At 53.2% G+C, this 25,276-nt stretch overlaps 10 protein-coding genes across 14 annotated transcripts; 4 read left to right on the forward strand and 6 right to left on the reverse strand.

Annotated features, from left to right (window-relative positions):
• Positions 1-160: 160 nt before the first annotated feature.
• J3458_009404 (uncharacterized protein) lies at positions 161-3,909 on the forward strand. 3 transcript variants are annotated; one of them, XM_066119763.1, is made up of 3 exons: positions 161-2,504; positions 2,561-3,061; positions 3,131-3,909. In XM_066119763.1, exons 1-3 carry the CDS (start codon positions 788-790, stop codon positions 3,556-3,558), a joined length of 2,646 nt encoding a protein of 881 aa, XP_065975559.1. In that variant the 5' UTR covers positions 161-787; the 3' UTR covers positions 3,559-3,909. The 3 variants fall into 3 exon arrangements, with proteins under 3 accessions (XP_065975559.1, XP_065975561.1, XP_065975560.1); XM_066119765.1 differs by having other exon boundaries at positions 161-3,061; XM_066119764.1 differs by having other exon boundaries at positions 2,561-3,909.
• Positions 3,910-3,982: 73 nt separating this feature from the next.
• Positions 3,983-4,724, forward strand: J3458_009405 (uncharacterized protein; the record flags this gene model as incomplete). The annotated part of the gene is made up of 4 exons (XM_007809000.2): positions 3,983-4,019; positions 4,139-4,250; positions 4,445-4,542; positions 4,621-4,724. 4 exons carry the CDS (start codon positions 3,983-3,985, stop codon positions 4,722-4,724), a joined length of 351 nt encoding a protein of 116 aa, XP_007807191.2.
• A 5,625-nt stretch (positions 4,725-10,349) lies between these two features.
• J3458_009406 (uncharacterized protein) lies at positions 10,350-10,661 on the reverse strand (the record flags this gene model as incomplete). The annotated part of the gene is made up of 1 exon (XM_066119766.1): positions 10,350-10,661. One exon carries the CDS (start codon positions 10,659-10,661, stop codon positions 10,350-10,352), a length of 312 nt encoding a protein of 103 aa, XP_065975562.1.
• Positions 10,662-11,318: 657 nt separating this feature from the next.
• J3458_009407 (uncharacterized protein) lies at positions 11,319-12,645 on the reverse strand (the record flags this gene model as incomplete). The annotated part of the gene is made up of 3 exons (XM_007808998.2): positions 11,319-12,130; positions 12,188-12,273; positions 12,335-12,645. The coding sequence occupies 3 exons, from the start codon at positions 12,643-12,645 to the stop codon at positions 11,319-11,321; spliced, it is 1,209 nt and encodes a 402-aa protein (XP_007807189.2).
• Positions 12,646-15,538: 2,893 nt separating this feature from the next.
• On the reverse strand, positions 15,539-15,960 carry J3458_009408 (uncharacterized protein; the record flags this gene model as incomplete). Its single annotated transcript, XM_066119767.1, has 2 exons — positions 15,539-15,723; positions 15,783-15,960. 2 exons carry the CDS (start codon positions 15,958-15,960, stop codon positions 15,539-15,541), a joined length of 363 nt encoding a protein of 120 aa, XP_065975563.1.
• Positions 15,961-16,066: 106 nt separating this feature from the next.
• Positions 16,067-16,601, reverse strand: J3458_009409 (uncharacterized protein; the record flags this gene model as incomplete). Its single annotated transcript, XM_007808997.2, has 2 exons — positions 16,067-16,443; positions 16,535-16,601. The coding sequence occupies 2 exons, from the start codon at positions 16,599-16,601 to the stop codon at positions 16,067-16,069; spliced, it is 444 nt and encodes a 147-aa protein (XP_007807188.2).
• Positions 16,602-18,032: 1,431 nt separating this feature from the next.
• On the forward strand, positions 18,033-20,120 carry J3458_009410 (uncharacterized protein). Of its 2 annotated transcripts, XM_066119768.1 has the most exons (5): positions 18,033-18,414; positions 18,515-18,614; positions 18,810-19,326; positions 19,382-19,431; positions 19,500-19,727. In XM_066119768.1, the coding sequence occupies exons 1-5, from the start codon at positions 18,301-18,303 to the stop codon at positions 19,703-19,705; spliced, it is 987 nt and encodes a 328-aa protein (XP_065975564.1). In that variant the 5' UTR covers positions 18,033-18,300; the 3' UTR covers positions 19,706-19,727. The 2 variants fall into 2 exon arrangements, with proteins under 2 accessions (XP_065975564.1, XP_065975565.1); XM_066119769.1 differs by having other exon boundaries at positions 18,810-20,120.
• On the forward strand, positions 19,628-21,646 carry HOM2 (aspartate-semialdehyde dehydrogenase). Of its 2 annotated transcripts, XM_066119770.1 has the most exons (4): positions 19,628-20,264; positions 20,378-20,635; positions 20,713-21,447; positions 21,517-21,646. In XM_066119770.1, the coding sequence occupies exons 1-4, from the start codon at positions 20,234-20,236 to the stop codon at positions 21,582-21,584; spliced, it is 1,092 nt and encodes a 363-aa protein (XP_065975566.1). In that variant the 5' UTR covers positions 19,628-20,233; the 3' UTR covers positions 21,585-21,646. The 2 variants fall into 2 exon arrangements, with proteins under 2 accessions (XP_065975566.1, XP_065975567.1); XM_066119771.1 differs by having other exon boundaries at positions 20,124-20,635.
• A 564-nt stretch (positions 21,647-22,210) lies between these two features.
• On the reverse strand, positions 22,211-22,830 carry J3458_009412 (uncharacterized protein; the record flags this gene model as incomplete). Its single annotated transcript, XM_007808994.2, has 2 exons — positions 22,211-22,547; positions 22,604-22,830. The coding sequence occupies 2 exons, from the start codon at positions 22,828-22,830 to the stop codon at positions 22,211-22,213; spliced, it is 564 nt and encodes a 187-aa protein (XP_007807185.2).
• Positions 22,831-22,984: 154 nt separating this feature from the next.
• Positions 22,985-24,691, reverse strand: J3458_009413 (uncharacterized protein; the record flags this gene model as incomplete). The annotated part of the gene is made up of 1 exon (XM_066119772.1): positions 22,985-24,691. The coding sequence occupies one exon, from the start codon at positions 24,689-24,691 to the stop codon at positions 22,985-22,987; it is 1,707 nt and encodes a 568-aa protein (XP_065975568.1).
• Positions 24,692-25,276: the final 585 nt, after the last annotated feature.

Here is a 25,276-nt window from a genome sequence, read left to right on the forward strand (position 1 = left end):
TGGGGGATCTGACACCTGAAGTGTCAACTGGTTCAACGAACTAGAGCCTCCCAAGCCGCGCCTGCTTTTGTAGATTGCGGGGAAAGCAAGAATAGGGGACCAGGGCCTGAACCATCTGCATTCAGAACCCAGCACGAGATCAACATTCGTCGACCTCCCTCAACTGCCCGCCCACTCATCAATTCCTTGCGGCACGAGATCAACGGCCTCTGCAATCTGTTTATTTTTGTAACGGGCACATTGAGCCATTACTCACTTGCTTCAAGCTCCTTGCGACACTTGCACCCCAGTCCATGCCGAGCATCTTGCGACGCTTGCAAGTCAACCAGAGCAATCAAAAGGTCACGCCACTCACTCAAGCACGAAACCACGAGTGGGCGTCTGGAGAAGCGCTCCTCGCACTCCCGACCTGAACGTCTTCCTGCGCCAGGGTGTCCATTGCTTTCCGAGTTTTTCTGCCTGCTTATGCGAGCTGCGAGAAGATAGGGTCAAGGATCCTTCTGTGCATTGGTTTTTGGCTTCGAACAACGGCATCTGTCATTCACGAATTCCTGTCGCCGGTGACCAAGGATCAATCGTGTGCCATCGCTACCCAGTCTCGTCCATTCAAGTCACGAATTATCCGCACGCATTACCTTCTGGCCTCCCATTGCTCAACCCGGACACCCAGCTGGCGGCACACACCGCATCTCCGTATTGATGGTGCGCGCGAGTGCCAATGCCCCAGTCTCTCTAGGCACTTTCATGGCTCACGAGGCAAGATCCCGCGGTGACGCTCAACAGCACAATGTCGACAACCTTGACTGAGGAAGACATTGAGAAACTCTTCTCTGGAGCACCGCAATTCTTCGCGCGGAATGAGAGCCACTTCTATGGCGCTCCCCATCCTAGCATCGCATTTCTGTTTGACGAAGAGCTTGAAATCAGAGACTTGACAGATCATGTTCAAATCGAGGACAAGGCCTGGGGTGCCATGACGGCCTGGCCACACTTGACCAGGGATGCAGAATATGATGCCGTCGCCAAGAGGCAGGCACAGGAGAACCACAAGGCCCACTTCCATGTCAAGTGTCGAGAGCGGCCGAATATGATGAGCATGCAGGGACTGGAAAAGGGAACCATGGGTTATCAGGCAGCTCTTGAACTTCCGGCGGGCGATTCCCTTGAGGAGGAGCAGTTCGGTTTCGAAAGCCTCGGCACCAAAGCCAAGGTGATTGTGGAGGCCAGAGCTCACATGCTGTCGCACAGCGGAATGCTGCGTCGTATACCAGAGCCGGAAGTCCTGGATCGACTCAGGCGAAATAGCGACATCTACCGGCACAACGACCTGAAGTCGAGAACTTGTGCGGAAACGTACAAGGACCTCTTCCACAATTTCATGAGGCCAACCAGCGCCGTTACTGACCAGGCAGACCACTACGGCCTTAACAATCAAATTCGGGCCTTGCTAAAATGCCTCGGCGTTGCCAATGTTTGGATAGACTTTTCTCGCGTCGAATGGAGAATTCGCTTGGGCCAGGTGCTATGGGGGGAAAACGATGGCGACGAGCTGGACGACGACACAGCAATTCATGATACCGATGATGCCAAGGAGCGTGCTGAGGAAAAGTACTGGCTTTTCATGCAAATTTTGCTTGCAACGGAGCTTCTCATCAGACTGGATGCCGTCACAGAAGGGATCGAATACGGTGTGGCTGGAATTAGGCCCATAGATGTCGTCCATTTTGAACGAGCAGCATCTCAAACTGTCAAATGGTCCTTACTCTTGGCTCGGAGTTGGCTCGACAATATTGAAATTGTCAAAGAGGACGACCCTTTGCCTGTGCGGCCTCCAGCCCCGCGGCGTGGGAGCAGCTGGCTCGGGGCGCTGGCCAGTAGAGTCACAAACCGATATCACAAAAAGATCGCGTCACTGCCTTACCACTACACTATAAAGGGGCGCAATGGCGAACGTCAGGTTGAGGGCCTGACTCACTTTGCCAGGAACTTGATGTGGCCAGGAATAGACAGGTACGAGACCAAAATTTCAGAAAACGCACAGAATGCAATCGAGGAAACTCCTGGGCGGAGGACCAGCTCACTGTCCATACTATCGACACACTCATCAAATTTTGGTGCTTGGGACATTACATGTAACCATGGCAAACACAAGGGTCGTGCACAAGCCCAACGACGAAGGTTGGCTGCTGCCCTTCATGAATCTGGCTGGCTGACCAAGTCATACGTGTTTGGCTTGATCATTCCCGGCGATTCCCTTTGTCACTATCTCATGGCCACGCTTTTGGAGAACGACACCGAGGCAATGGCAAAGCTCGGCCCCTTTGCGAATTTGTCTGGAGGCTTCGTATACTCGGGCAAGAGTTTTTGGAGCACAAGTTGCATTGTTGGACGTGTGCTCGCAGCGGGCAAGGGGGCAGCAGAATGCATGGGCTGGGTTTCAACGGACGTCCTCCCAGAAGGTGTGGAGGATGGCTGGCTGACCATAGAGGTTGAAGATGTCGCTGGTGAGTTGACTCGATGTGCCACTGTGTATGCCTCGCTGACCGATGATGTATATTAGACGATATTGCCCAGCTTGGGAAAAAGGCCAGGCTTTGGGGCAAGAAAAAGATCGAACGCGAATCATCCATTTTGGGCAATGGCAAGGAGAATTCCGTTCAAGCCGCGGACTTCATAATCCCACATGAAAACAAATACACTACACCGCCTCCCACGGTTTATGTCGAGCTCTTATCTTTGGTCCTCACCTCGTCTCCCGAGCCTGTAGCGGCTACCCCTCTGTCAGAGATGGTGCCAACGCCGACTGTTGAGCATTGTACCAAATGTCCCGAATTGATTTCATACCCCGCAGGGTGCAAGTTCTTTGTATCTATTGGCGGAAGCAAGGAGGAGGAGTACCAGTATCCGCTGACATACGATGTCAACTTTGTCACGGCGCATCCCTGTGCTCCATCACAGAGAGTGAGGGTTGTGAGGTCGCCTGTATCAAGCCCGACGATGAAGCAAATGGAAGGGTTGGGAGATATGATGGCTAATAGTTCGAGGGCCTCATTCAGAACTGGTAAGGCTCTCGTGTCCTCCTACGACCAGTGTGCAACGGTATGTGGTGCATCTGTCTAACTCGCACCAGGACACCCTTTGCACAAGTTTTACGAGTTTACAGTGATACACATTTCCGAACTGATCAAGAAGCCACGCACGACGCTATCGGAATTTCTCCTTGATCCTCATTTTGGCAAAGCAGGGTCGAACCGAGTGCTTGTCATTGACTGCATTACCGGATTTGCGGAGCAACCAAAGTCGCCAGCCTTGGCAGAGATCATGAAGCCATCGTCGTCACCGATCGTTGATCGAAAAGGCAGCTTCTCTGCGGCGGCCAGAATGCATTTGGAGTCTCAAAAGAGACAGTTTGGTTCCGATATGGAGATTATGGTGAGAGCGATGTGCGCGCAGAGGGGCTGGAATGCGGTTATTAGCAGACGAAAGAGGAGTTGTTTGGCTTGTGCAATTCGGGAAGCTGGCGCATTGGCATGGAAAGTCATTATACGGGTACCGTGAATATTACAAAAGCGAGGTTAAGTTTGGTGTATCAGGGCATTGCATTTAAAGCGACAGGCACGGGTTTTGAAGGATTTATAGGTTATTGGTACGGGCATTCGGTAGCCATGAGTGTAATTTTTACATAGTAGTCAGACGCAATCCAACTCTCCAAGCTGAAGATGAGCTTCCCCGCGGCTTTGTAATAAATAACATGGAGTGTTTGGCTTAGGTTCGGTATTGTCGCGTCGGCGTCGGCGGTAGTATTAGACGACGGGCTTGGTGGTTGGTGGTGGTGCATGCGCGGACCCACCCGGCACTTTGGCTGCCCAGCTTCGTGGACGGCTTTGCGACTTCTTGGAATAACTCGGTACCCCAGACGGCTGGTGAGAGCTTCAACACCCATTCCTCTCCAACGCACCATCTCATAGCCCAGCGAGCAATCATGGTGTCAAGCAAGGACATGCGACGACCGGACCTGAGTATGTTAACTCCCCTCTGCTACGCGCCTGAATTCCATGTCCGAAACCGACAATTGGCACCCCCCCGTTGGGCGGGCGCAAACGACAATCCGTTGCTAACGTGGCGAATTCTCCAATAGTCGTCCCCTATCAGGCGCCCGCCGCCTCGAGCGACAAGGCCGACTTTTCGTCGACAATCTCCTCCACGCTGCCCATGGCTGCCATGTTTACACGGAACAGATACATCGGATGGTATGTAACGCGGGCCAAACGAAGCATGGGTCTGACGGGGAGGGCGTTGCGAGGTTTTGCAAGGTCACAGCTCTCTCCATTGCGGGCAATGGCTGCGAATCTCTGCATGTGTCTCTACGACAGGATACCACGGTTGACACGAACATGAGAAAAAATTAGATTCGGGAGCAATGTAGCTGATGATGCTGGAACAGGGCGGCTGTCGTCTTCACCATCCAGAATTGGCTGGGTGAGAGTGAGGAGGCGACCAAGAACTCGAGCACGCCCGGCATCTTCTCGGTCCTCATGTCCGGTACGAATACACAGCTATCCTTGTTTCTCCCCTTCCGCAACGAACATGCAGGACATGCAAGCTAATGGCGTTTGGTAGTCATGGCCCTTGGCGTCACCTACATGCCGCTTTTCCTTCCGCCCAGCCGCAACGCCGCCGGTGGATCTAGTACCGAGGCTCCTGCGCCCATTCCAGCCTCATAACTCTCCTAAGCGGCGGAGAAATATTGGCGGCGGGCTGCTTGATGGAAGAGGTCGGAGATTGTGGTGGCAACACACAGTGGCAAAAAAGTGAAGAGTACGATGGTGATGGGAGGGACAGCGTAGGGATTGTACGATCAGGCGAGAGCATAGCACGAGCATGGCACATGTTGAGCTTCATGGGAAATTGGAACCAAATAGAATCACCGTCTCTCGGCGCATATGCGTATTAGGTCAAGGTGGGATGACAGCCCGCTTGGCATGGGAAGCGACCATGGTTCGATAGCGGCGCCAAATGTCCCCCCATGGCCCCGAGTGTCGACACCAGCACCCTCATCCCTTGGCCAGCGGCAGCTTCTCGCCCGTTGGCCCGGATTTATACTTTTGGACACCAACGGCGCTCAGGCACCGCCCGAGATGATCGCGGCGTCCCACCTCCACCGCAGAAATAATGGCGGCTCCATCCTGAAACCTCGAGAACGCCCCTGCGACGCGGCCCCGTTACAGAAACCCACTTCTGCTTCCCTCCCCCTTCTTCTCTCTCTTTGCCTCGCGTCTTTACTTCTCAATTCCTAATGTAGAAACAAGAATCCACCATTCTCCTTTGTAGACCTGCATTCATCGTTTTCTCGCCGGCCGTGAATACCCAATCCTACATAATCAGACCAAAAATGAAGACCTCCCTCGCTCTTGTCCTCGGCGTTGCCGCTTCGATTGTCAGCGCCGGCATCGTCATTACCCCGATCAGGGACGATCAAATCGTGCCCAGAATGGGGGGTGATTGTTTCTTTGGCCAAGTTACGCCTCAAGGATGCGGGTATGTATCTTTGCCGCAACTGCTGAGTGACTTTGAGCGCTGACGGCGGGCTGCCGTCAAGTCCCAAGCGTAACTAGGACGAATCGTTTGTGAAATGGAACACGCGCAGGTAGCGGAACAGAAAGGAGCATGTAATATCGTTGAGAGGGGGAAGATGACGGGACGTGTGATTTACGTATAGCGTTGAGCGCTTCGATACCACCTCCGACTCGGAACGACAACAAAGTAGCATAGCGGGAGGCATTGCCATTTAATGGAATTGATACTGGGGGTTTTCTCGTTTTTATTCTCACCGTCAGTGACAGAGACCGACTTGGCCACGTCGTGGGTTTCGACAGTCATCTGTCTTTGACCGTGTTTCAAAATGACAAGCACTTGTGCCGTGGACTTCGCGCCCTGCCGTCCGTCATGGCCGGACACAGTGTCAAGTAATAACCTAGGTACAAGATTCTTCTCAGCCGAGGGTCTACAGCGGCCATCACTTGTCCTTTGGAAAGCATCGTCACGGCCTGCAACACCGGTGGCTGCGGGTCAGAATACGGATAGGAGACAAGAGCGCCATGCGCCAGCTGAAGGAGCGCAAGTAAACATATCTATGGGGGATGCTCAAGATGGTGCATCCATCGATTTACGCGCTGCCAAAGCCCAACTGGGCAGGCTTCAACTGACCCGTCGTGATTGAACGGTTCCCAGGTCCTTGTACGTCTCCAAAGTCTGAAGACGAGCCTCGGCCTCAGAGCAACATGGCCCAACGCCAATTGAAGCGGGATCCTGGGTCTCTGCGGGCCGCGAACCTTGAACAGAGCCTCGGCAATGGCAACAGGCTCGATCCCGGCGTCTGCACCGAGAGCCTGCTTGACGACGGCCCGCATGCCGTCCCCATGTACTTCTGACTGCCTTCAAAGTTGGTCCTGACGCCGCTGGGCTCGACGGCCTTTATGTAGACGTGACGTCCAGAGAGGGATTGGGGGTGACGGGTGCAGGACTGCCGCTGAGCTATCGTGTACTTGCTCAACCACACCGGGATCTTGGGCAGACGGTATGGGTTGGTGGTTGGCGGCATTCATGCTGTCGACCAGAGCCAAAGAGCCGGATACTTAAATTTTTTTTTATTACAATTCCAAATAAAGACAATGTCTTCAGATCAGTTGATATCCTTGGCGGCAGCTACGTCTATTTAACTCAATGGTGGTCCATTTCAAAAACGGGCTGGAAACCCTCCTTGTGATGTCCTCAATTCCCGCCAGCCACACTCGATTCATTTCGTCTCAACAGACCAACTCAGTACGTGATATTGGTCTAAAAGCTACACAGCTTCAATCTTGGTCGAGCATAAGCTTTCCGCCAGGTGAGTCATGCCGTGGGATTGGGCTGGCCGTGTGCCCAACCGGAGACGGTCGTCTATAAGATGGGGGCCAAGAGGATTGCCAACTTGGCCAGCGACTCATTTTTTTTCTCTTTTGAATCTATAAGAAAACCACCATGATAAATCTTGTTTAGAATGAGAAGCCAATGAGTTGGTTGGTGCTGATGTACAAGACTCAAGGCTAGATAGCCCCCATACCAGATGTTGTCGTCTTCTCCGTAAGGCGGAGCTTATTTGATGTTCGAGTCTGTTTTCAGCAACTGTGTCCCCGATTTCGGCATCACGCTCCTTACGAAACTTGGAAGAAACCCAAGGAATACAACAACATGCCAAGTTGATTCAGATTCGGCGTATATCCGAACCGCTGTCACTGGCGAAATTCACACTTGGCAGACAGCAAACGGGACTTCTTTCACCGCGACAAGGACCCTCCATGCTCCTCCCTCTGCTAGGCGCGACAAGTCTCGGTAAAGACAATTCAACGAAAGTGGTTCCTTGTGCCCGATATTCCCAAAGGCGAGAGGCAGGTGAGAGGCAGAAGCAACGCCCGCCCCATGCCAGCTTGAACTATCTGCGACACAAAACGTTCATGATATCCGTGCTTGGCGACATGTGGAAAAAACAGCGGGGCAGAGTAATTCGAGAAACACCCAGAAACCAAAGCAAAAAATCCAATATACACCCCAGAAACAAGGCTATACACGACGGTCCTTTTACCGCAGCGCAGTATGCGGCCTGCCGTACGGGGTCGACATGGTGTTGCGACGCCACACGACATGTTTGCTGGTCGAATTCGTCGACGAGCCGGCAGAATATGATTTCGAGGGTTGGCAATGCGACACTTGGTGCTGCTGCTCGACTGATGTGAGCGGCGACGTGGACCGCGACGTCGAGCCTTGCCGGGCCTGTTTCGACGAAGACGCTGAAGTTGTCGCCGGCATTCTGATTCTTTATTCGCAGTTTTAGCATTCATTGCCTGTCTTGCAGTAGACGCTCCATGGAGGGGACTTGTACTCACTTTTGTCGTCTTTGTTGTCGTGGTGTTTGGCGTCTGTCGTAGCTGTCAAGTGAGCTTGAGTGAGGCGCAGAGTAAAGAGTGGTACCTACAATGGGTTTTTTTTTTAAAATCTCGAGTCTTCAAGTGTTTTTGTATCTCCAACTACGTAATGGCGGCCGTCTTCAACGGAGCCCAACGCCGTCATCGTCAGGGTAGGCATGCCGACGCAAACCACAAATCCTTGGGCGTGTGGATCCCGTATCCGCAGCCATCTTCCCTGGCTCGTCTCTTGTGCGCATTTTCGCCATCCCTAGACGTGTTCGTGGCGACCGACGTGCACATGTTTGCTTTGGCGAATCGACGGTGGGAAGTTGGGAACCCAACTCTTGCCAGGGCCGCAACGAGTCGTCTTGCACCGAGGAGGAGATGTGATTGATTAGATCCACCGCTTGCAACCCATCCAGAGGGCCGTTCCCGCTGTGGCTTGCATGAGCCTCGGCAAGGGGGTGGTGTATCATGCCACAAGTTGACCAGTCTCCGATCCTTCAACGCTGTTGCAGAGAAGAAGCGGATACACGACCCTGGGTAGAATGTGACATTTTTAGAATGCCACTGCAGAATGTGAGGCATTTCCGTCTGCACGCTCTTTCGAGAGCGAGCCTCTGCTGTGCAACTCCATGCAGACCTGCATGATGGTTTGCAGAGTGGCTGGTCCGGGACCGATCGTATATACGACGAATCAGCAGGCCATGCAACTTAACTTCCAAGGCTGACAGCATGACCAAAGTCGAGTGGCGCCACCCGCATCGGCGGCAGTGGCGGCTTGGGCATTTTCGACTTTTGACGTCAGCCCGATCCAACACTGGGCATCGTATTGCGGAAACTCTAGGAAAAAAGAATCCTGCGCATTAAAGGTTCTTGCTGATCGTCTTGGCAAAAGACGGTCGGGAATAAGCACAGGGCGTGCATCGTCACTCCCACAAAATCCTTTCAATTGACGGCTTAGCTGCAGACTCTCGCCCCAATTGACTGGAAAAGTACCAGACCCAACGTTGACGACTTTACGGGTACCACGTCACAGGTGTCAAACCCACGGATGGACAAAACTTGCCAACAGCAAAGACACTGGCATGACAGCTTGTCAATGGCCTTATTGGTACGGAGTAACGGTACCAAAAATCCTTTACAGCTTGGATTCTGGCAGCAAGATCCCCGTGTGAAGCAATGCACACCATTCCCAACTGTAGTAGAGATGGTGCCAAACACCGGCGCGGTTGCATATACCACAAATGGTAGGCCGGAGCAACCAACTCGGCCGAGGATTACTCTACACATGTGCATCGACCAACCTCTTGATACTACATCGATTCAGCCCACGTCCAGGCTCCCTGCAGGATATCTTCACCCGCCTGACGTCCAGCTAGCACCAGCGCGTATGCTATACAGCGACTGGTGCTCACTACGGGAACCCGCGTCGTGATTCCGGCACTCATCTGCGACGTGAATGCCCGAAAAGTCCAGCCGGCCAAGGCCTACTTTCCCAGCCGTCTCAGGTAGCGTCATGGTTGCTTGAGCCCACCAGAAACCAATATCGAGGCATAGCAAGTACAGACCTAGGTAGCTGCATACATATAAATCTAGGGAGATGTATATACCGCCAGCCACATTGTGTATCTTTACCGGCCCTACCCAATGTAGTGCTTGCATCACTTACCATTTGGACAAGTCGAACAAACAGAAAAGCTCAACAGCATGGATACATACATGATATATTATATCCGGACCCAAAACAGCGTCATCTGTTCACAAGTCCACAACGTACTCCCTCCAGTCCCAAATATCTCACGTCTACGACTCAAGCACACACACACTATCGCTCAGTCATGCACAAGATCCACCACAAACAAGGCCATCCAGCCCAAAACCAACTTCCCAACCCGCACACCCGGCTTAAACCCATTCTCAAACAACATTACCAAAGCCGTCTCGCCACGATAATATTCCCACTTGTCAAACGCGCCTTGTAGACCAAGTAACACGGTTTATGTTCACCGCGCTGCCAAACCGGTGCCGCGCGCACGATGAGAAGAGGAAATATACAATTTACAGATTTCATCAGAATGGATACACTGTACTTTTCTCTCGCAAGATGTACCTGACGGCATTCCGAATATTCTCGTCCCACCATTCCAACCACCACCCATCGTCACCACATACTACTATTCACCATTCCTCAAAAAGGGGAGCCAGGACCCTTATTACGGACATGGCCGGAAACAACCCGCGCCCTCGCCGCAACAACAACCTGCCACTTCGGCATTTGCAGGCATGTACTGCTGGGGTTCTGACACTGGTGTCGTCGAATTGGCCCCGTACCGTCTCGGATTGCGCAGAAGCAAGGTCAGTTGACTAGCGCCAACGACAAAGCCTACGTGGGATTTCGTTTGATCATCTGTCGGGGAACATTGTCACAATCATGCACCTGGGCATGCCAGACTGGGCTTTCCGGCCCAAGTCATGGTAACCAGGACCGAGGCGGCGAGGGAGGCGAGGTAAAACATCACGTAAAAGAGAAAAATATTCATGAAATTCCAAAAAATTAGAGCAGCGAGTACAAGGGGGGATCGTATCCCCATCATGATCTGATCTCGTCCGGCAAGCGACGTAGCTGTACACTGCACCGATGGCAACCCACCTATTCTCCCTAGCCATTGCCAAGTTAAAGACCAGCTTCTGTAAGCTGTCTGCCCCCAAGGACATCTATAGTAGTCCAACAAGTTCAAGCTTCAACAAAATTTTCTCCCAGCCATCAGCAGCATCTCCTGCCCAGCCCGCAAAATCGTGGCCTCCCATCTGAACTTCAGGACTTATTACAGCTATGAAAACAGCCAGAGAGAGAATCGCGGGTTTTCGTAAGCCGACTCATTCTGTAGCCGTAGTCAATAGGATAGATGGCGGACAGATATGGTTAGCCTCAGGTCGAATAATAGGCAATAGTAAGAGGGTATTTGCATGCTAGCCTCGCAGTTTTTTGTGTGAACTAGTGGCGCAAGAAAATCGAACAAAAAAAAAAATAATGAAAAAGGCATAAGAATGTTCGTTTTGGATGGTCAGTAGGCTGAAGAACTGACGCTCCATCTGCCCGCTAGCTCTGTTGTGTAAGCATCGAACTGGCCATCACAATCAGTCGCTCCGCCATCGGTAATGGTCCCCTTTTCAAAGCGCCCACGCAGACGTTGAGCTGTTGGCCGCAGACTTGCTGAACGACCTAGGCTCCTGCCATTAACGTATCCCCATTAACTCAAAAAGGTTCATTCTTGTCACCGGTGTCCTAGAATATCAGGAGGGCAGACGCCACCTTGGGCATTATTTGGGGAAGCGCCACCTCGGCGGCTGCCAGCATCGGAGCCAGAGCCCCTAGAAAAATTGGCCTTGCTGTACACCATTGCCCTGTCCTCTCTGGCCGCCAGGACGCTGGGCATTGTTTGTTCCGCCTAGTCCGCCCTGCCCACGGTTATTGCCGCCCTGTCCTCTTTGTCCGGCCTGTCCACGGTTATTACCGGCCTGTCCTCCTTGTCCAGCCTGTCCACGGTTATTGCCGCCCTGTCCTCCTTGTCCAGCCTGTCCACGGTTATTGCCGCCCTGTCCTCCTTGTCCGCCCTGTCCACGGTTATTGCCCTGTCCACCAGGACGCTGGGCATTGTTCGTACCGCCTTGTCCGCCCTGTCCGCCCTGTCCGCCCTGTCCACGATTGCCCCCGTTGCCGCCGCCGGAAACAGTGAAACGAACACAGTCGTCCTGAGCACCACGCTGGGCAACAGGCATCAGCACAGGTTGATGATTAGAGGAAGCTGACATGCTGCACACGCGGTAGTTTCCGGCAGGAAGCCCACCAGTCACATCGGCAGACAGGAGTCCCTGTCCATTACCAGCATCATTGATACCCTTGAAGAAGGCAAACTTGGTGGGATCGAGAGGTCTCGTGGGGTTCTGGCCTCGGCCGGTGTCTTGGACAGTGACGTGAGTGTGACCAATGATGTTGCCCTGTGAATCAAGCTGCTGGGGAGCAGAGTAGTATGTAGATGTGGCATTGGTAAAGGTACCAGGATTGAAGTTCAGCATCTGAACCTGAATCTTAAAGTCCCTATTGGCCGGGATGTTGTCACCGTTCTTGGGGTTGACAAAAACGCTAGAAACCATATTTCGTGTAGCTGGAATCTGACCCATGGCTACGAAAACATTAGACAAAGAGCACTTCCGCAGAGGTCATCTCGTTGCCAACTTACGAATTCCATTGCAAGAACCAGCGCTGATCTGCTTGCCGTTGGTCAAGGTCTGGCCCTGGCAGAAGTTGATGAAGTTGTTGTTGGAACTGTAACTCGTATTAGACTTTATATTCGCAACCTGGTCATCATACCCTGAGAAGAGCTTACGTTAGTGAGGTAGCCTGACCAGCAGCTCCGGGATTGTTGCCATCGAACTGAGAGCCTTCCTGAACGACATTTGCGCTTAGTGTTCGAGCATTACCGCCTCCGCCGTTGTTGCCGCCGTTGTTGTTGTTGCCACCTCGATTGCCGCCGGCGCCATTGTTCTGGCCACCACGATTGCCCTGGCCGCCATTTCCATTTCCGCCCCGCTGACGTCGCTCCAGGGCCTGAGAAAAGGGAGATCTGCGTCCAATCTCGGCGGCTTGCACAGCGGCACACACGCCCATGAGGGCAATGACTAAAGTCTTGATATGCATGATTCTGATGTTGGTTTGTTATCGACGAAGAAGCCCCTCACAGTATGTTGTATTTCCTTGCATGTAAATATGAAATAGAAGAATAAATGGTTCCAGACCAGTATGAGTAAGTTGGAATAATAAAGGAGAGTACGTGAGAAGTGCAAGGAACGAATGGATACAGTACACAGTCACTCGCCGCAAACAGAGGTACACGGCCGGCGAGTTACCAAAGGAGCGGTAAAAGTTTGGATGAGAAAAGAATGAGGAGAGAGGAAAGAAAAGACCAAACACAATAAAGACGAGGAGGTAATGGGGCCAAATACTCTTGCGGACGCCAAGACCTGTATTATAAGTATCTAGGTAGGACAGGGGCCGCAGCAAGAGAAGGATAGCCGGCCTGGGGCAGGGAGGGTCCTCGAAATTGGGTTCGTGTAGGGGAAATAACGGCTCGGAAAAAAATTATGAGCAATATTCATCAGACAGCTTCATTGCATACCACGCCCACAGATACGGAGATCAAACGGTTAGCCATTTTGGGGGGGTGGAGGGAGGGAAGGGGGTGAGCGATGGAGTACTGTACTCGTTAAGCTTGAAGAGAGAGCAGGTTTGCAGAGGAAGAGATGATCACACAGCGGGCTCAAACTCAGGGAGCGGGAAAGAAGGATTGCCAGTGTACCTGAGCCTCCGCGTTTGGGAAACGTTGCCGTCTGACATGCGTCGTCTTAGCATCCGGCAGAACAAGACGAGACAAACACCAAATGAGAAATGACAAATGAGCAGGGGCCCCAAGAAAGCAGACATAAAAAAAAGAGGTGGATTGTCAGGCTAGCTAGGTAGCAAGTTGGATATTGATTGTTGGTGATAAAAAAAAGTCATCTTGTCAACGCCGTTGGGACGAGAGAGCGAAGACAATTGCCTCCCATCAAGTCGACTCGGGAGACTGCATCCCTTCGCAGTCTGCAGCTGTGAGTGAGTGTGAAAACTTCGCATCCCATTGTGGCGCCCTGGTCGACACACTAAGTGCGTGATGTTGACGCAGGGCTAGTCAAGCCAAAGACGTCGGAAAATGGGTGAGGGCTCCAAGAAGGAGCTGGAGTTGGAAGAGAGTTTGCGGCTCTGGTTGTCTCAAGCCTGTCGACGGCCCCTTGTCACGGTTGCCATGGCGGGGCGCTTGCCGAGCCAACCAGGACTCGGTATGAGCAATGACGACACGCCAGTTACTCTTCGGATCGAACTCCAAGGCAGTGCACGTTTCGCCTCATCATCTCCTTGAATCACAACCTCGAACAAGACGGCCAGTGCATCGTGACCACGCTCGACGTTGCTTTCAGTGGCCAGCGGCAAGCTCTCCAGGCTGTTAGGTCGTCACACCACCTGGCCATCGAACAAGCTACCAAAAGCCGTCGGCTCTGCATTCCGCCACAGCTGCCTGCCGCTTTCCCGTTTTCCGAGTCCAGACTGGATGAGGCCGAAATCATGAAGAGCAACTGCAGATGAACGGCTCAACGCTTGGACTTGACACTCGCCGTTGGCGTGAACCTAGCAATGAAACTTGCATGTACTTTTTTTTTTTTTCCTTTTTTTTTTTGTAAAAAAGTTTGGTTTTACTTTAATCTACTGTTTGTTTTTCGGTTGATTGTCCGGATTTTGTTGCAGAGTTGATCGAGTTCATGCGATCCGTCACCATGGGAGGCCTGCTGCCTCTTGCCTCTTACAATACACACCTCCCCCATGACCAACTTTTGAAGCGATGGCCTTCCGGAGGAAATCGCCCCTGGCGTTCTACAGTAGTAGAAGTTTTAATGGGTCCTATTCGATGCGGGATGTAAGATCGTCAGTTTCCTTCCCCATGCTGACGGAGTAGTCAAGTGCTAGTGGCAACGTCACAGGACATCAGATGGAACTACCGGGTTGTCGCATTCAGCTGCCAATTGGGCACGACAAATTCTTCTATACCATCTCGTCTCAATGCAACTTTATCTCCTTTCTTCTTCCGTTTCTCTTCTTCTTTTTTGTTTAAAGGCCCACCTGCGAACCTTCCGGCACTGGATTATGCCGGACGTGATCGTCTGTTTGGGAGTTTTTACGAGAGGTATTCAAAATCCCTACATTTGGCCAACTCTGCTATCGACAGCGCCGACCGCTCAGAGAAATTTCAAGCGTATTCCCTCATAACATGTCAGTTGGTATTGGTATATGATGGCTCAAACTGGCACGCGAGGCCTGCACACTTGCTTATGTTGGGCCGCCACAGCTTCGCCCTGATACCCTGGCCGACACCAAATCTGACGGATGAACCTCACGAGACCATGGCCCATTGGGATTTGATTTGTCAATAGAATTCAAATTGGGTATTACCGGATCTTACTATTTCCTTTGGTATACCCCCCTCCACAGTGTAACAGATCCGGATGAATCAAGGAGTGGCAATTTTGAAACAGGACCATACTTGCAGCCATCTTGGACTTGTAACAGTTCTGGCCGCAGGTTTTGGGACTATGATGAGTGCGGCATTAGTAGGGATGCACCATGGGAACAAGGCCCTATGTCTCTTGTAGCATTGTTCGTCCCAAGTGGTCGTTGTGGCACCATCTAGGCCAAAGTTTGCCGGCCCATGTATATGTTCGAGAGCACGAGCGTGGCCAGCGTAGAAAACGAACCATCTGTCGACGTCATAAATGGGAGCACTTTGTTTTTTGCCTAGAGACTCTGGGAATGCGGTGCTGACAGATGCTCCTTTGCGCCTTTTTGCCGGATTGCCAAACTTGAGACGGCCAACTTGAACCTAGCGGCCGTAGGCGAAACCGGATGGCACTTGAACAGGAGGAAATCAGGCCGGAATTGTATCCGAGTCTCGGACGACAGATGATATGTCTTTGTCTGTTTTTGTCAAACTGTCTACTCGTCTATTCTACAATTCTAATGATACCGGTTCCTCCATCGGCCCGGCATCGAACCCGTCGGCAATGTTGTCAAGCCAGGCCGCCATTCGAAAGCCGGCACGGGCAACCTGCCTCTCAATGACCGGACCAGCCTTGTTGAAGTAATCGCCACCAAGCTCCTGACCTACAATAGCCTCGGGGCCTTCTGGAAGAACTATTTGACACGTTAATTCTGACTGCTAGCAATATTTGGTCTCCGAGGTCACCACATACCGTGAGTGCAGACGAAGGCGTTTGCTTCCCTAGACCAAGCCATGGCCGTCCCGATGGCATCGGTAAAGTTGAGATCTTTCGTCCACGCCCCCTTCTCAGCAGCAAACTTGCCGTCGTTGATTTCGCCGGCAAGCTGGTTGGCCCATTTCTCGGCGAGGGGATATGGCTTGCCGTGCATGCCGCCAATCCACTTCTCAGCGATAGAGGTATCCCAGACATGATGGAGGTTGAAGCTTTTGCCATCCCACAACACATGAATGCGGTTTCCGCCAAGAGCCACGTCCTCATTGTGCAGCGGCTGATGCAAATCGCCGACAAAGTGAATGACAAACTTGGCGGCCTGGGCGCAGGCGCCACGCGGGTAGAGATGAGTCCAGAGACTGTTTGGTGTAGTTGGCCAAGGCGCTAATCACACAGCCGTCCTCTTTGCAGTCTCGGTCGAAATCGACATTGCACGACCGAGGCGGGTCGTCGTGTGCGTCGATGAAATGGAAGTTCTTTGTGAAGCGGCCCCATTTCGTGTAGCGGATGGAATCAGCCCACGAAGCGACCTTGGCCATGTAGTCGTCATCCTGGCTACGCAACAAGTCCTTGAAGAAGGCCTCTGTCGTGTTGGCGACAAAATGACCGGCGAGATAGGCGGTGGTTATGTGACCCAAGGCTGTAAATTTCAACTGTTAGCTTTTGAAGGCGGCGCAATCTGCGAGACTTGCCCCGTCCGCGGTTGTTCAATCATTGATGTCGGAACGTACATCCCCAGCCAACAGTGCCAGGCACCGATGCAAGACCCAACGCTAAAGCGGCAACCGACGGCTTCATGATGATATGGATGCTTTGATGAATCTCAAAAGGCAGCGGCAAAAAGCACCAGTACCAGGGACAATAACTTATTATATTCCAAATGCGTTACTGGGACAGAGGCGAGCCCGAGAGAGCCCAGCTTGACGCGTCAAAGTGTCAAGTCTGGTGCAGCGCGTGCACACTAGCACTCAGTTGAGTCTGGGCCGCCGCCCAAGTGACCCTGCCTGTTGACCCAACCAGGTTTAAGGCGGCAGTTGCGATGGGTTGGCAGAGCGATGAGGCAGACAGACGTGGACAGAGTACATGAGGGCGAATCAATGCGATGGCGGCATGCCAGGTGAAACGGCGTTGCAATATATTTATTGCATGCAGCCCTGAGACCTGGGTACAGCAAATAAAGTACTCCGGACGGAGTACAAACATGGCATTGGTCATCTGGGTCGCCCACGATTCACGAAGCATGCATTGACGCTATTTGCACATTTGCTGGCGACGCCCACGGAAGGAGCGTTCCATTTAGACATTCCAAGTCGTATGTGCCGTATTGTGGTGATTCTATACTCCGTATTTGCAGCTTGAAAGTTTTCAGACCAGGTCGTAGGATGTTGGCTGCGGCCACCGTACCTAGTGCTTGAGGTATCTTCGCGTAGCGCGTTAAAGGTAATAAGGGTCCAGTCTGGTACTGCTCACCCAGGTATTACTAGTCAGGTGGTCCTGTGCCACGCGGGAGCCATCAGCCATCCTAAGCCACATGTGCTCTGAATCGGAGTCCTGCGCCTGTGCTGACATTTGGAGAGGAGACTAAAAACTGACCCGACACCTGTTGGCTGTTGGATGTCGCCCCAAGCCATGTAAACCGTCAGCAGGGCTACAGAGTCTGTCGGTGTTTGGGTGCATGGAAACCCACCCTACGCAAGGCAATAGCACCATCAGCAACACATTTGACCGTGCCCGAAGACGCGCCCATGAGGGGCGGGTTGGACAGTGGCATGCTGCACCTGCAGGGGCATGTCATACTGCAGAACATGGCTGGCGGGACGCACCAGTTGCACCGAGGAACCTGTCGAGATAACACTGTCAAAGGAAAACAAAACCCGGCAGCCATCCTTATCACCACGACCGAGTCGGCCTATGTGTATGTGCGTGCCCACGTTGCAGCTGTGTAGCGATGGCCCGGCCGAGCTCTCAAGTGCTGGTAGTAGTACTATTGTCCAACACTGCTCCACTGTTTTAGCAGCCACACGCACTGGGCTGCACCATGGTGCGTCACACGCCCGAAGCCGGACGACACCGATAGCAGGGTCAGCCAATCAGCGTCGCTATATTCATCAACTTCCCCCAGATCCAGCGATAAGAGCCATCCGGCTGACTCTGTAGTGAGTACATGAGTACCTGCTCAAGTGGGCATGAAAAGGCTTAAACCAGACTTGTTTCTTGGTGGTGGATGGGCTCAATCAACAAGTGCTGCCTCTTCCCCGAGACCCGAATTCCCCAGATATCTACAACCGCCAGTTCTGCCTTTTGACCTCGTGAGCCAAGATACAGTGCCGCCAACACAAACAGCACTAAGCTTAGACCATTTGTCGTCTGCTTCGCCGCCACGTTTTGCACCCTTCATTCTCGTGTCTGCCTCCCGCTTTCTGTCTTTTCAAACTTTCCGTCCTGGTCCAACTTGCGCGGAGACACTCGACGCCATTAGAGAGCACCAGTTTGTGATATGGTTTCCATCGCTCCCTCGGCTTTTGTCGCCATGGGAGCCTCCATGTCCTGGGGCCAAGCGCTCTCTGGAATTTTCGGAAGTATTAGCTTGACAGCATGGATTTGTCTCTTGGTGAGTAAAGCCTATCGTCGTTTCTCGACCGCCTGTGCTTTCTCCCGCCCCCCCCCCCCCCCCCCGAACGAGGAGGTCACTGACTTGTTTGCCCCGACAGCTTCCCCAGTTGATTGCCAATTACAAGGCAAAGAGCGCCGAGGGACTGAGCATGGCGTTTTTGGTCGTCTGGCTCTTGGGCGATGTGTCCAATCTCGTAGGCAAGTCAAATTGGAATTTTGCGTCGCACTGATAAGGCTTGCTGTGCTGCAGCATAGCCTCGCGTGATTGATCTCCAGACGTTTTGGCTCCTATCCTCTGCTCGGGACACAGCGTCACGGTGCTCTGCACAAAAGTCTAGATACACGCAAAAGGGAAAAAAAAAAGGACATTGTCTAATCATTCCCGCCTGACAGGAGCCCTCTTTACCAAGCTGGCCCCGAGCGCCATTGCACTGGCCGTGTACTTTTGCTTCCTTGACGCCATCCTCATCGCACAGACTGGCTATTACAAAGCAAAAGCCGCTCAGCAACGCGCCGCTGCCCACCGAGCTTTACAAGACAGAGCTTACTTGTCCGCTGCAGCATCTGAGGACTCTCCTCTCCTAGGACGGCGCCGACGAAGCTCGACCGACCTCCCGGGTTCGCTGATCCGTCACGATACGCACAGAGAGTCTGCCCTCGAGCCAATCCGAAAGGTGGTGACTGGCCAGGACGAGACGGTAGAGCGACGACCTTGGTTGAACAACCTGCTTGGGCTGGCCGCCATTTACGTGATTGGATTTGCAGGGTGGTTCATCTCCTACAAGGCCGGCATTTGGGATGGCGACAACGGCATCCCCGACGGTGGGGTGTCAGATCCCTCCACAGAAGATGATTTCAAGGCAAGGTTTGGACTGGCTCTGGGCTATGTCAGCGCGCTGTTTTATCTCTGGTAAGAAGATGCGACAAGACGACAGGAATTGGTGCGATGCTAAGAGAATTGAAAGCGCGAGATTGCCTCAGATTTTCAAAAACTACCAGGAAAAGTCCTGCGAGGGTGAGCCAATGCCGTCATTGTAACATAGCACACACGGTATCCGGTCACGGGACTAACACTGCATGCAGGCCTGTCACTACTGTTCTTTTTGCTCTCCATTACTGGAAATCTGACGTACGGGCTGAGCCTTATTTCGTACTCCCAGAACAAGGACTACCTGCTCAATACGCTGCCCTGGCTTCTGGGCTCTCTGGGCACCATGGTTGAGGACTCGACCATCTTTGTGCAGTTTCGCATTTACGGCGACAATGCCCGCAGGCTATCCTTGGCCTGACGGACAGTCCGTCGTCACGTGTTTAAAGTCTCGTCAGTGTCTTTTGACAACTTTTTTTTTTGCCAATTGTCAAGTACTTTCAGCAATATGGGTGGGAATAATCTGCATCACTAGGCGTACCGTGTACATAATTGGATATGGAAAGATTGAGTAGACATGGGAGCATGACCAGCTCTTGCTGGGTAGGAGAAAGGAAGATAGTTTGATTCCGATACCATTGAAACCTGCATAAAAACACATCCCGGTTGCACAAGCGGTCAAAAAAAAAATGCATCTTCGCTGCTTGGAAAAGAACCATGTCTCGAGACGACCATCCGCCCACCTGAGCAGAGGAGGAGCAAAAGCCACCTCCGATGGCGGGGGCATGAGAACAGCGGGGCTCCATCAAAAAGTCGCAGCAACAACGGGCATCATCCACGTCCCTCGTCTTGACTCACGAGAAACCACATCATATTCCTCCCGGCATAATCTTTCTTCCCCCCCTCCCCCATTGACAATTAATTCTTGTCCAAAGGAGAACCAGCAAGCATGGCCACACAACCGCCGACAAAGAAATGCGGTACGCCCTGATTCGGTCTCAATATGGCGCCCCGCTTCCTCCTCCCGCCAGAGCTGATATCTCATCCCATCTCACCACTCAACACTTCAGAGCCACCCAGCTAACAACCACAGGCGTCCTTGGAGCCACAGGCTCCGTGGGCCAGCGCTTTATCCTCCTCCTCGCCAACCACCCGACGCTCAAGCTCCACGCCGTCGGGGCATCCTCCCGCTCCGCGGGCAAGAAGTACAAAGACGCCGTGCGATGGAAGCAAGCCTCCCCCATGAGCAGCGAAACCGCAAACATGATTGTCCGCGAATGCAAGGCCAGCGAATTCCAGGACTGCGACGTTGTCTTTTCAGGCCTGGACTCGGACGTCGCCGGTGAAATCGGTACGAACCAAAAAAAAATCAACCCAAAATTCACCTCCCCCGAGACCAGCTAACACAAACACCGCCCTCCCCCAAAGAGCAAGAGTTCCTCCAGTCCGAGATCCCAATCTTCTCCAACGCCAAAAACCACCGCCGCGACCCGCTCGTCCCGCTCGTCGTGCCGACCGTCAACCTCTCGCACCTCGACCTCATCCCGCACCAGCGGCGCACCAACAAGCTCCAACGGGGCTTCCTGGTGTGCAACTCCAACTGCGCCGTCATCGGGCTCGTGGGACCCTTCGCCGCGCTCCAGGCCGCCTTTGGCCCCATCACGACCGTCTCCATCGTCACGATGCAGGCCGTCTCGGGCGCGGGCTACCCCGGCGTGTCGTCCATGGACATCATGGACAACGTGGTGCCCTTCATCAGCGGCGAGGAGGACAAGCTCGAGACGGAGGCGCGCAAGATCCTGGGCCACATCGACGGCTCGCGGTCCGCCTTTGTCGAGCAGCAAGGGCTCCGCGTGTCGGCGACGTGCAACCGCGTCCCCGTCATGGACGGCCACACGGCGTGCGTCAGCCTCAAGTTCGAGCGCCGGCCCGCCCCCGCGGCAGAGGAGTGCAAGGCCGCGCTGCGCGACTACGTCTCCGAGGCGCAGACCTTGGGGTGCCCCTCGGCCCCGAGCCCTGCCATCTGGGTGTTTGACGAGGCGGACCGTCCGCAGCCGAGACTGGATCGGGACTTGGGCAACGGGTATACCGTGAGCGTGGGCCGAGTGCGCGAGGACGAGAGCGGCATTTTCGACCTCAAGTTTACAGCCTTGAGCCATAATAGTAAGCTTTTTGTTTTTTTTTTTTGTTTTTTTGTTGGCACAGCAAGTTTTTGACTAACCGTTCTCGTAGCCGTTATCGGCGCCGCCGGCTCGTCCATACTCAATGCCGAGGCTGCTATTCTCAAGGGCTACATTTAGGAGACTTGCGGGTTAATATATTAGAATTACCAGTTGAAAATAGATGATACCTCCAAAACAACAGCCCATTACCCAAACTTGCTTAAACAAAGCGAGTCATCATCTTGTGCCGCATCAGAACCAATGATTGCACACAAGCGTTGGTATACAGCCAATCCTTTCACTGTTCACCACGATTCCAGAAACCGCAAAACATCATGGTAATTCGTACTTCTCATTCATCACCTCCATAAACATAGAAGTTTCCCTTCACACGAGGGTGGGTATAATGCACCACACTATCCGCCAAGTACTACGGTGTGCTCCCCGCACAGCCATGCTATACAGTTGCTAAACACCTCTGCAGACGCCACCTGCGTGGCAGAAGGCAGGAATTCCTATACACAAGCCAAAAAAGTAAATCGTTGCCATAAAGGGCGCAAGCCTGCCATAGCTTGTCCTGAATACGGTCGTTCCCCAAACAGAAAATTGTACTCGCTAGTAGAGAAAAAGCAAACGACGAGTATTAAATCCACCTATTTCCCTGTCCTTGATATGCCAGACGCCAAGAAAGAAAAAGGGAAGCAAAAAATGTCGAGGGCTGGGTTATGCAGTGCCTCCGATGCAAGTTCGACATAGACAAAATTCTAACGACTTCGATCCTCTGGCGAGGGTGATCGGGGATGGGGTCGCGTCCTGCTATTGAAGCTATTGGACAAAATGCCTAGCCAACCCCCCTCTCTATCCGGTCGTTGTGGCGCGTCTCTTGATTCTGATGATGAGATACCTTGTTCCAAATCAGACTGCCTGTCTGCTGAACCAGAGCCGGACGCCTCGGCTTCATCCTCATCATCCTCGTCGTCGTCGCTGTCCTCTCGGTAGGCGTCGTATCGCGGGCCATTTCCTTTGCCGCGCGCCAATGACCGAACCACATCGCCCTTGCAAATAGGGCACGTTCGTCGCCGCGTAGTCAGCCAAGGGGTGCTGTCGTGGGGTTAATGAATGGGTTCATAATAAGGAAGAGCGCGCTTGAAACTTACATGCAATCGGCGTGGAATTCGTGACCGCAAGGCAAACTCATGACCCTGCTAACGCCGTCCACATATTCCTCGAGACACACAACACACTCAACCTGCCGCCCCATGTACTTGCGCCATTCTGCTGAAAAACCTCCTGCACCCTTTTCAAACTCGGTCCGACGACTTGTCCGAGGAGGTTGCGGTGCTGGAACAGCAGCGCTGGCTGAGAGGAGATTCTCGCTTTCCATTACTCCCGTGGTGGTCCTCGATCGGGGGCGTGATCGCGAAGGGCTGTGTTGCAGCAAAGGAGTGGTAGGCGTGGCACTTGAAGGAGATGGTAATCTGGGAGATAGACTGGGTGAGGACGAAGCAACGGTATGGTAAGTTCGCACGGGAAGTTGATCAACCACGGACTTTGGCGCTCTCCATCGTCTCCTGCGAAATCCTAGCTCGGAGAATGAGGAGCGCATAGACAACGGTCAGTGTTACGAGAGGGCTGATAACGAGCACCAGCAGGGTATCGAAGAAAGGGCTTGCGCTGCTCGTCGGGGTGATCGTCACCCATAAACCTTCATGTGGTTGTGGGCCATCGTGTGGTGGTGGGATGGTCGGAGAATCCTCATTCTCATCAACGGACGGTATGACAGATTTTGAGCCATCACTGGCATCACCCCCAAATAGCTTTGACATGAGGCCATGGTGCTTAGCGTCTAATTCAGCAAGTTTTGGCGCCGAGGCAGTGCTGACATCTCCTCCCTCTTTGGATTTGCCCGACCCAGCGCTCTTGGCGGGCTTCTTTTCAGCTGTGTTCTTCTGTTCCGCAGTGCCGACGAGATCAGGGTCTCTCCAATCATGCACACCAATAACGAAGTCATCTTCATTGGGCGTGGGCCTCTTCGCTTTGCCCATGGTATCGCTAATCAGCCTGTCCTTCTCATCGTTGAAATCATCAACCAAGACCCAGTCCAGGCGTCCGCTCCTTGGAGGGCGGCTCTCAGAATCCACTGCGCGAGTTGTGGTGCCCCAGCTGAAGATTCCCCCGAGGCCCTTGCCACTCTCAGCAGCAGATTTGGTTCGTTTCGCCTCGGCCGATCTCTTTGCCTTTGACCCATTGGGGCCTTTTGCAGCAGCAGCAGCAGCCCTTGGCTTTGCGAGGGCTTGTTTTTTGTGTGTGGCAGCAGGCGTCTGCTGGACCTTGAGAACAGGGTTCCCGTTGTCGTCGAGGGTATCTTCAATAAAGCTTCCGGGTTGTGTCAGTGAAGAAAGAAGCTGGGCAGTTGTCCTTGCAGTGAAAACCGAAGGCACAGTGACATTGTCGACGTCTTCACCGTGGGCAAACATTTGAATCAAGGGACCGCCCTTTTGGTTATCGCCAACAATGACGGCGATTGCTCCTCTGCGCTGCGCCCACATAACCTTCTCCAAGAAGCCGCATCCTCCACGCTTGAGCAGAACAATCTTTCCCTCGATTTCTGCAGCTTCCTGAATAGATTGTATATCGGCATGTCCAGACGAGCCGACGGAGCTATCCCGGCGAGAAGGAGTACCGGCCACCTCCTCAGTCAGGTAATTATCCGTGTTGTCGTTCTTGGGACTTTTCGCCTGTGCTTTGCCCTTGGCAGTGGCTTCGCGATTATCGTGGTCAAGCAGTGTGCCTCCCTTTTTGGGCACTTTGGGCTTGGCTGAAGGGAGTCTCGTCGACCCGACTTTAAAGGAGTTCTTCAGAGACGCTCTGGTATTCGAGCTGCCCCAGCCAGGCAAATCACTACAGCCGAGCTCTCCATCCGTGTCCAGGCCATCCTCTCCGAAACCGCTGCCGACCCAGAGCTGACCACTTAGGCCCGAGGAAGCCAGCTTGGGACCGAAAGCTGCGGGCCGGGCGGCAAAAGATGTGCTATTGTCATCGGTCAAGCTAATAGCGGCGTTGGGAGGGAATAGAGAAAACGGCGTGTTGTAATACATGAAGCCGAATACCGACTTTGACGACGTTCGAGGAGCAGGCGGATACGAAGCGACTACGGTGGTTCGGGTGGCTGTCAAAGCACGGAATACGATGAAGAGAGACGCAGCGAGGAAGAGGACGAGTATGACCACCCGTGGCGTACGCATGTTGTCGGTTGCTGGGCCTCAAATGGAACCGGTGTACTCGTGTATATCTGGAGGAGATGAGGGCGAGAAATAGTTGGATAGAATGGAAGACTTGGAGAGTAGGATTTGAAATGGTAATTGTGGTCGTCGTCTCGTCCGGCGTCCAGTCGACGACGATGCCGTCAGCCAGTGACGCCGTTCATCTGCGAGCTGCGAGGGTCGCGGGGGCGCAGCTTGAGGGCGGCAAGTGCAGTGCGAATGGACCGTTGGATCGGGGGCTAGAGGAGCCAACAAAAGATGCAATGGGAGGTGAAGCGAATGCTTGGTATGGCAAGGGGGAAAGAAGGAGGAAACAAAATGGATCAAAACGCTCAAGGAGACGGTGAAGGGATGCCTTTGAACACCAGGACGAGGTGAGGCGATGAAGGCGAGGTGAGGGTCAAGCAGGAGTGGTGTGACGGGCGCATGGCGTTGGAGCGTGTCAAGTCGAGCACTTGCGAGGTCTGGAGGTCGTTGAGTGGCCGTGAGTGGCCGTGAGTGGTGGTGCCGGCAGCCTGTGGGTGGATGCCCGGCATGACATCTGGAGGGGCACGCTGCATTTGATGC

Source organism: Metarhizium acridum (assembly GCF_019434415.1).
Source record: "Metarhizium acridum strain ARSEF 324 chromosome Unknown scaffold_141, whole genome shotgun sequence".
Lineage (NCBI taxonomy): Eukaryota > Fungi > Ascomycota > Sordariomycetes > Hypocreales > Clavicipitaceae > Metarhizium > Metarhizium acridum.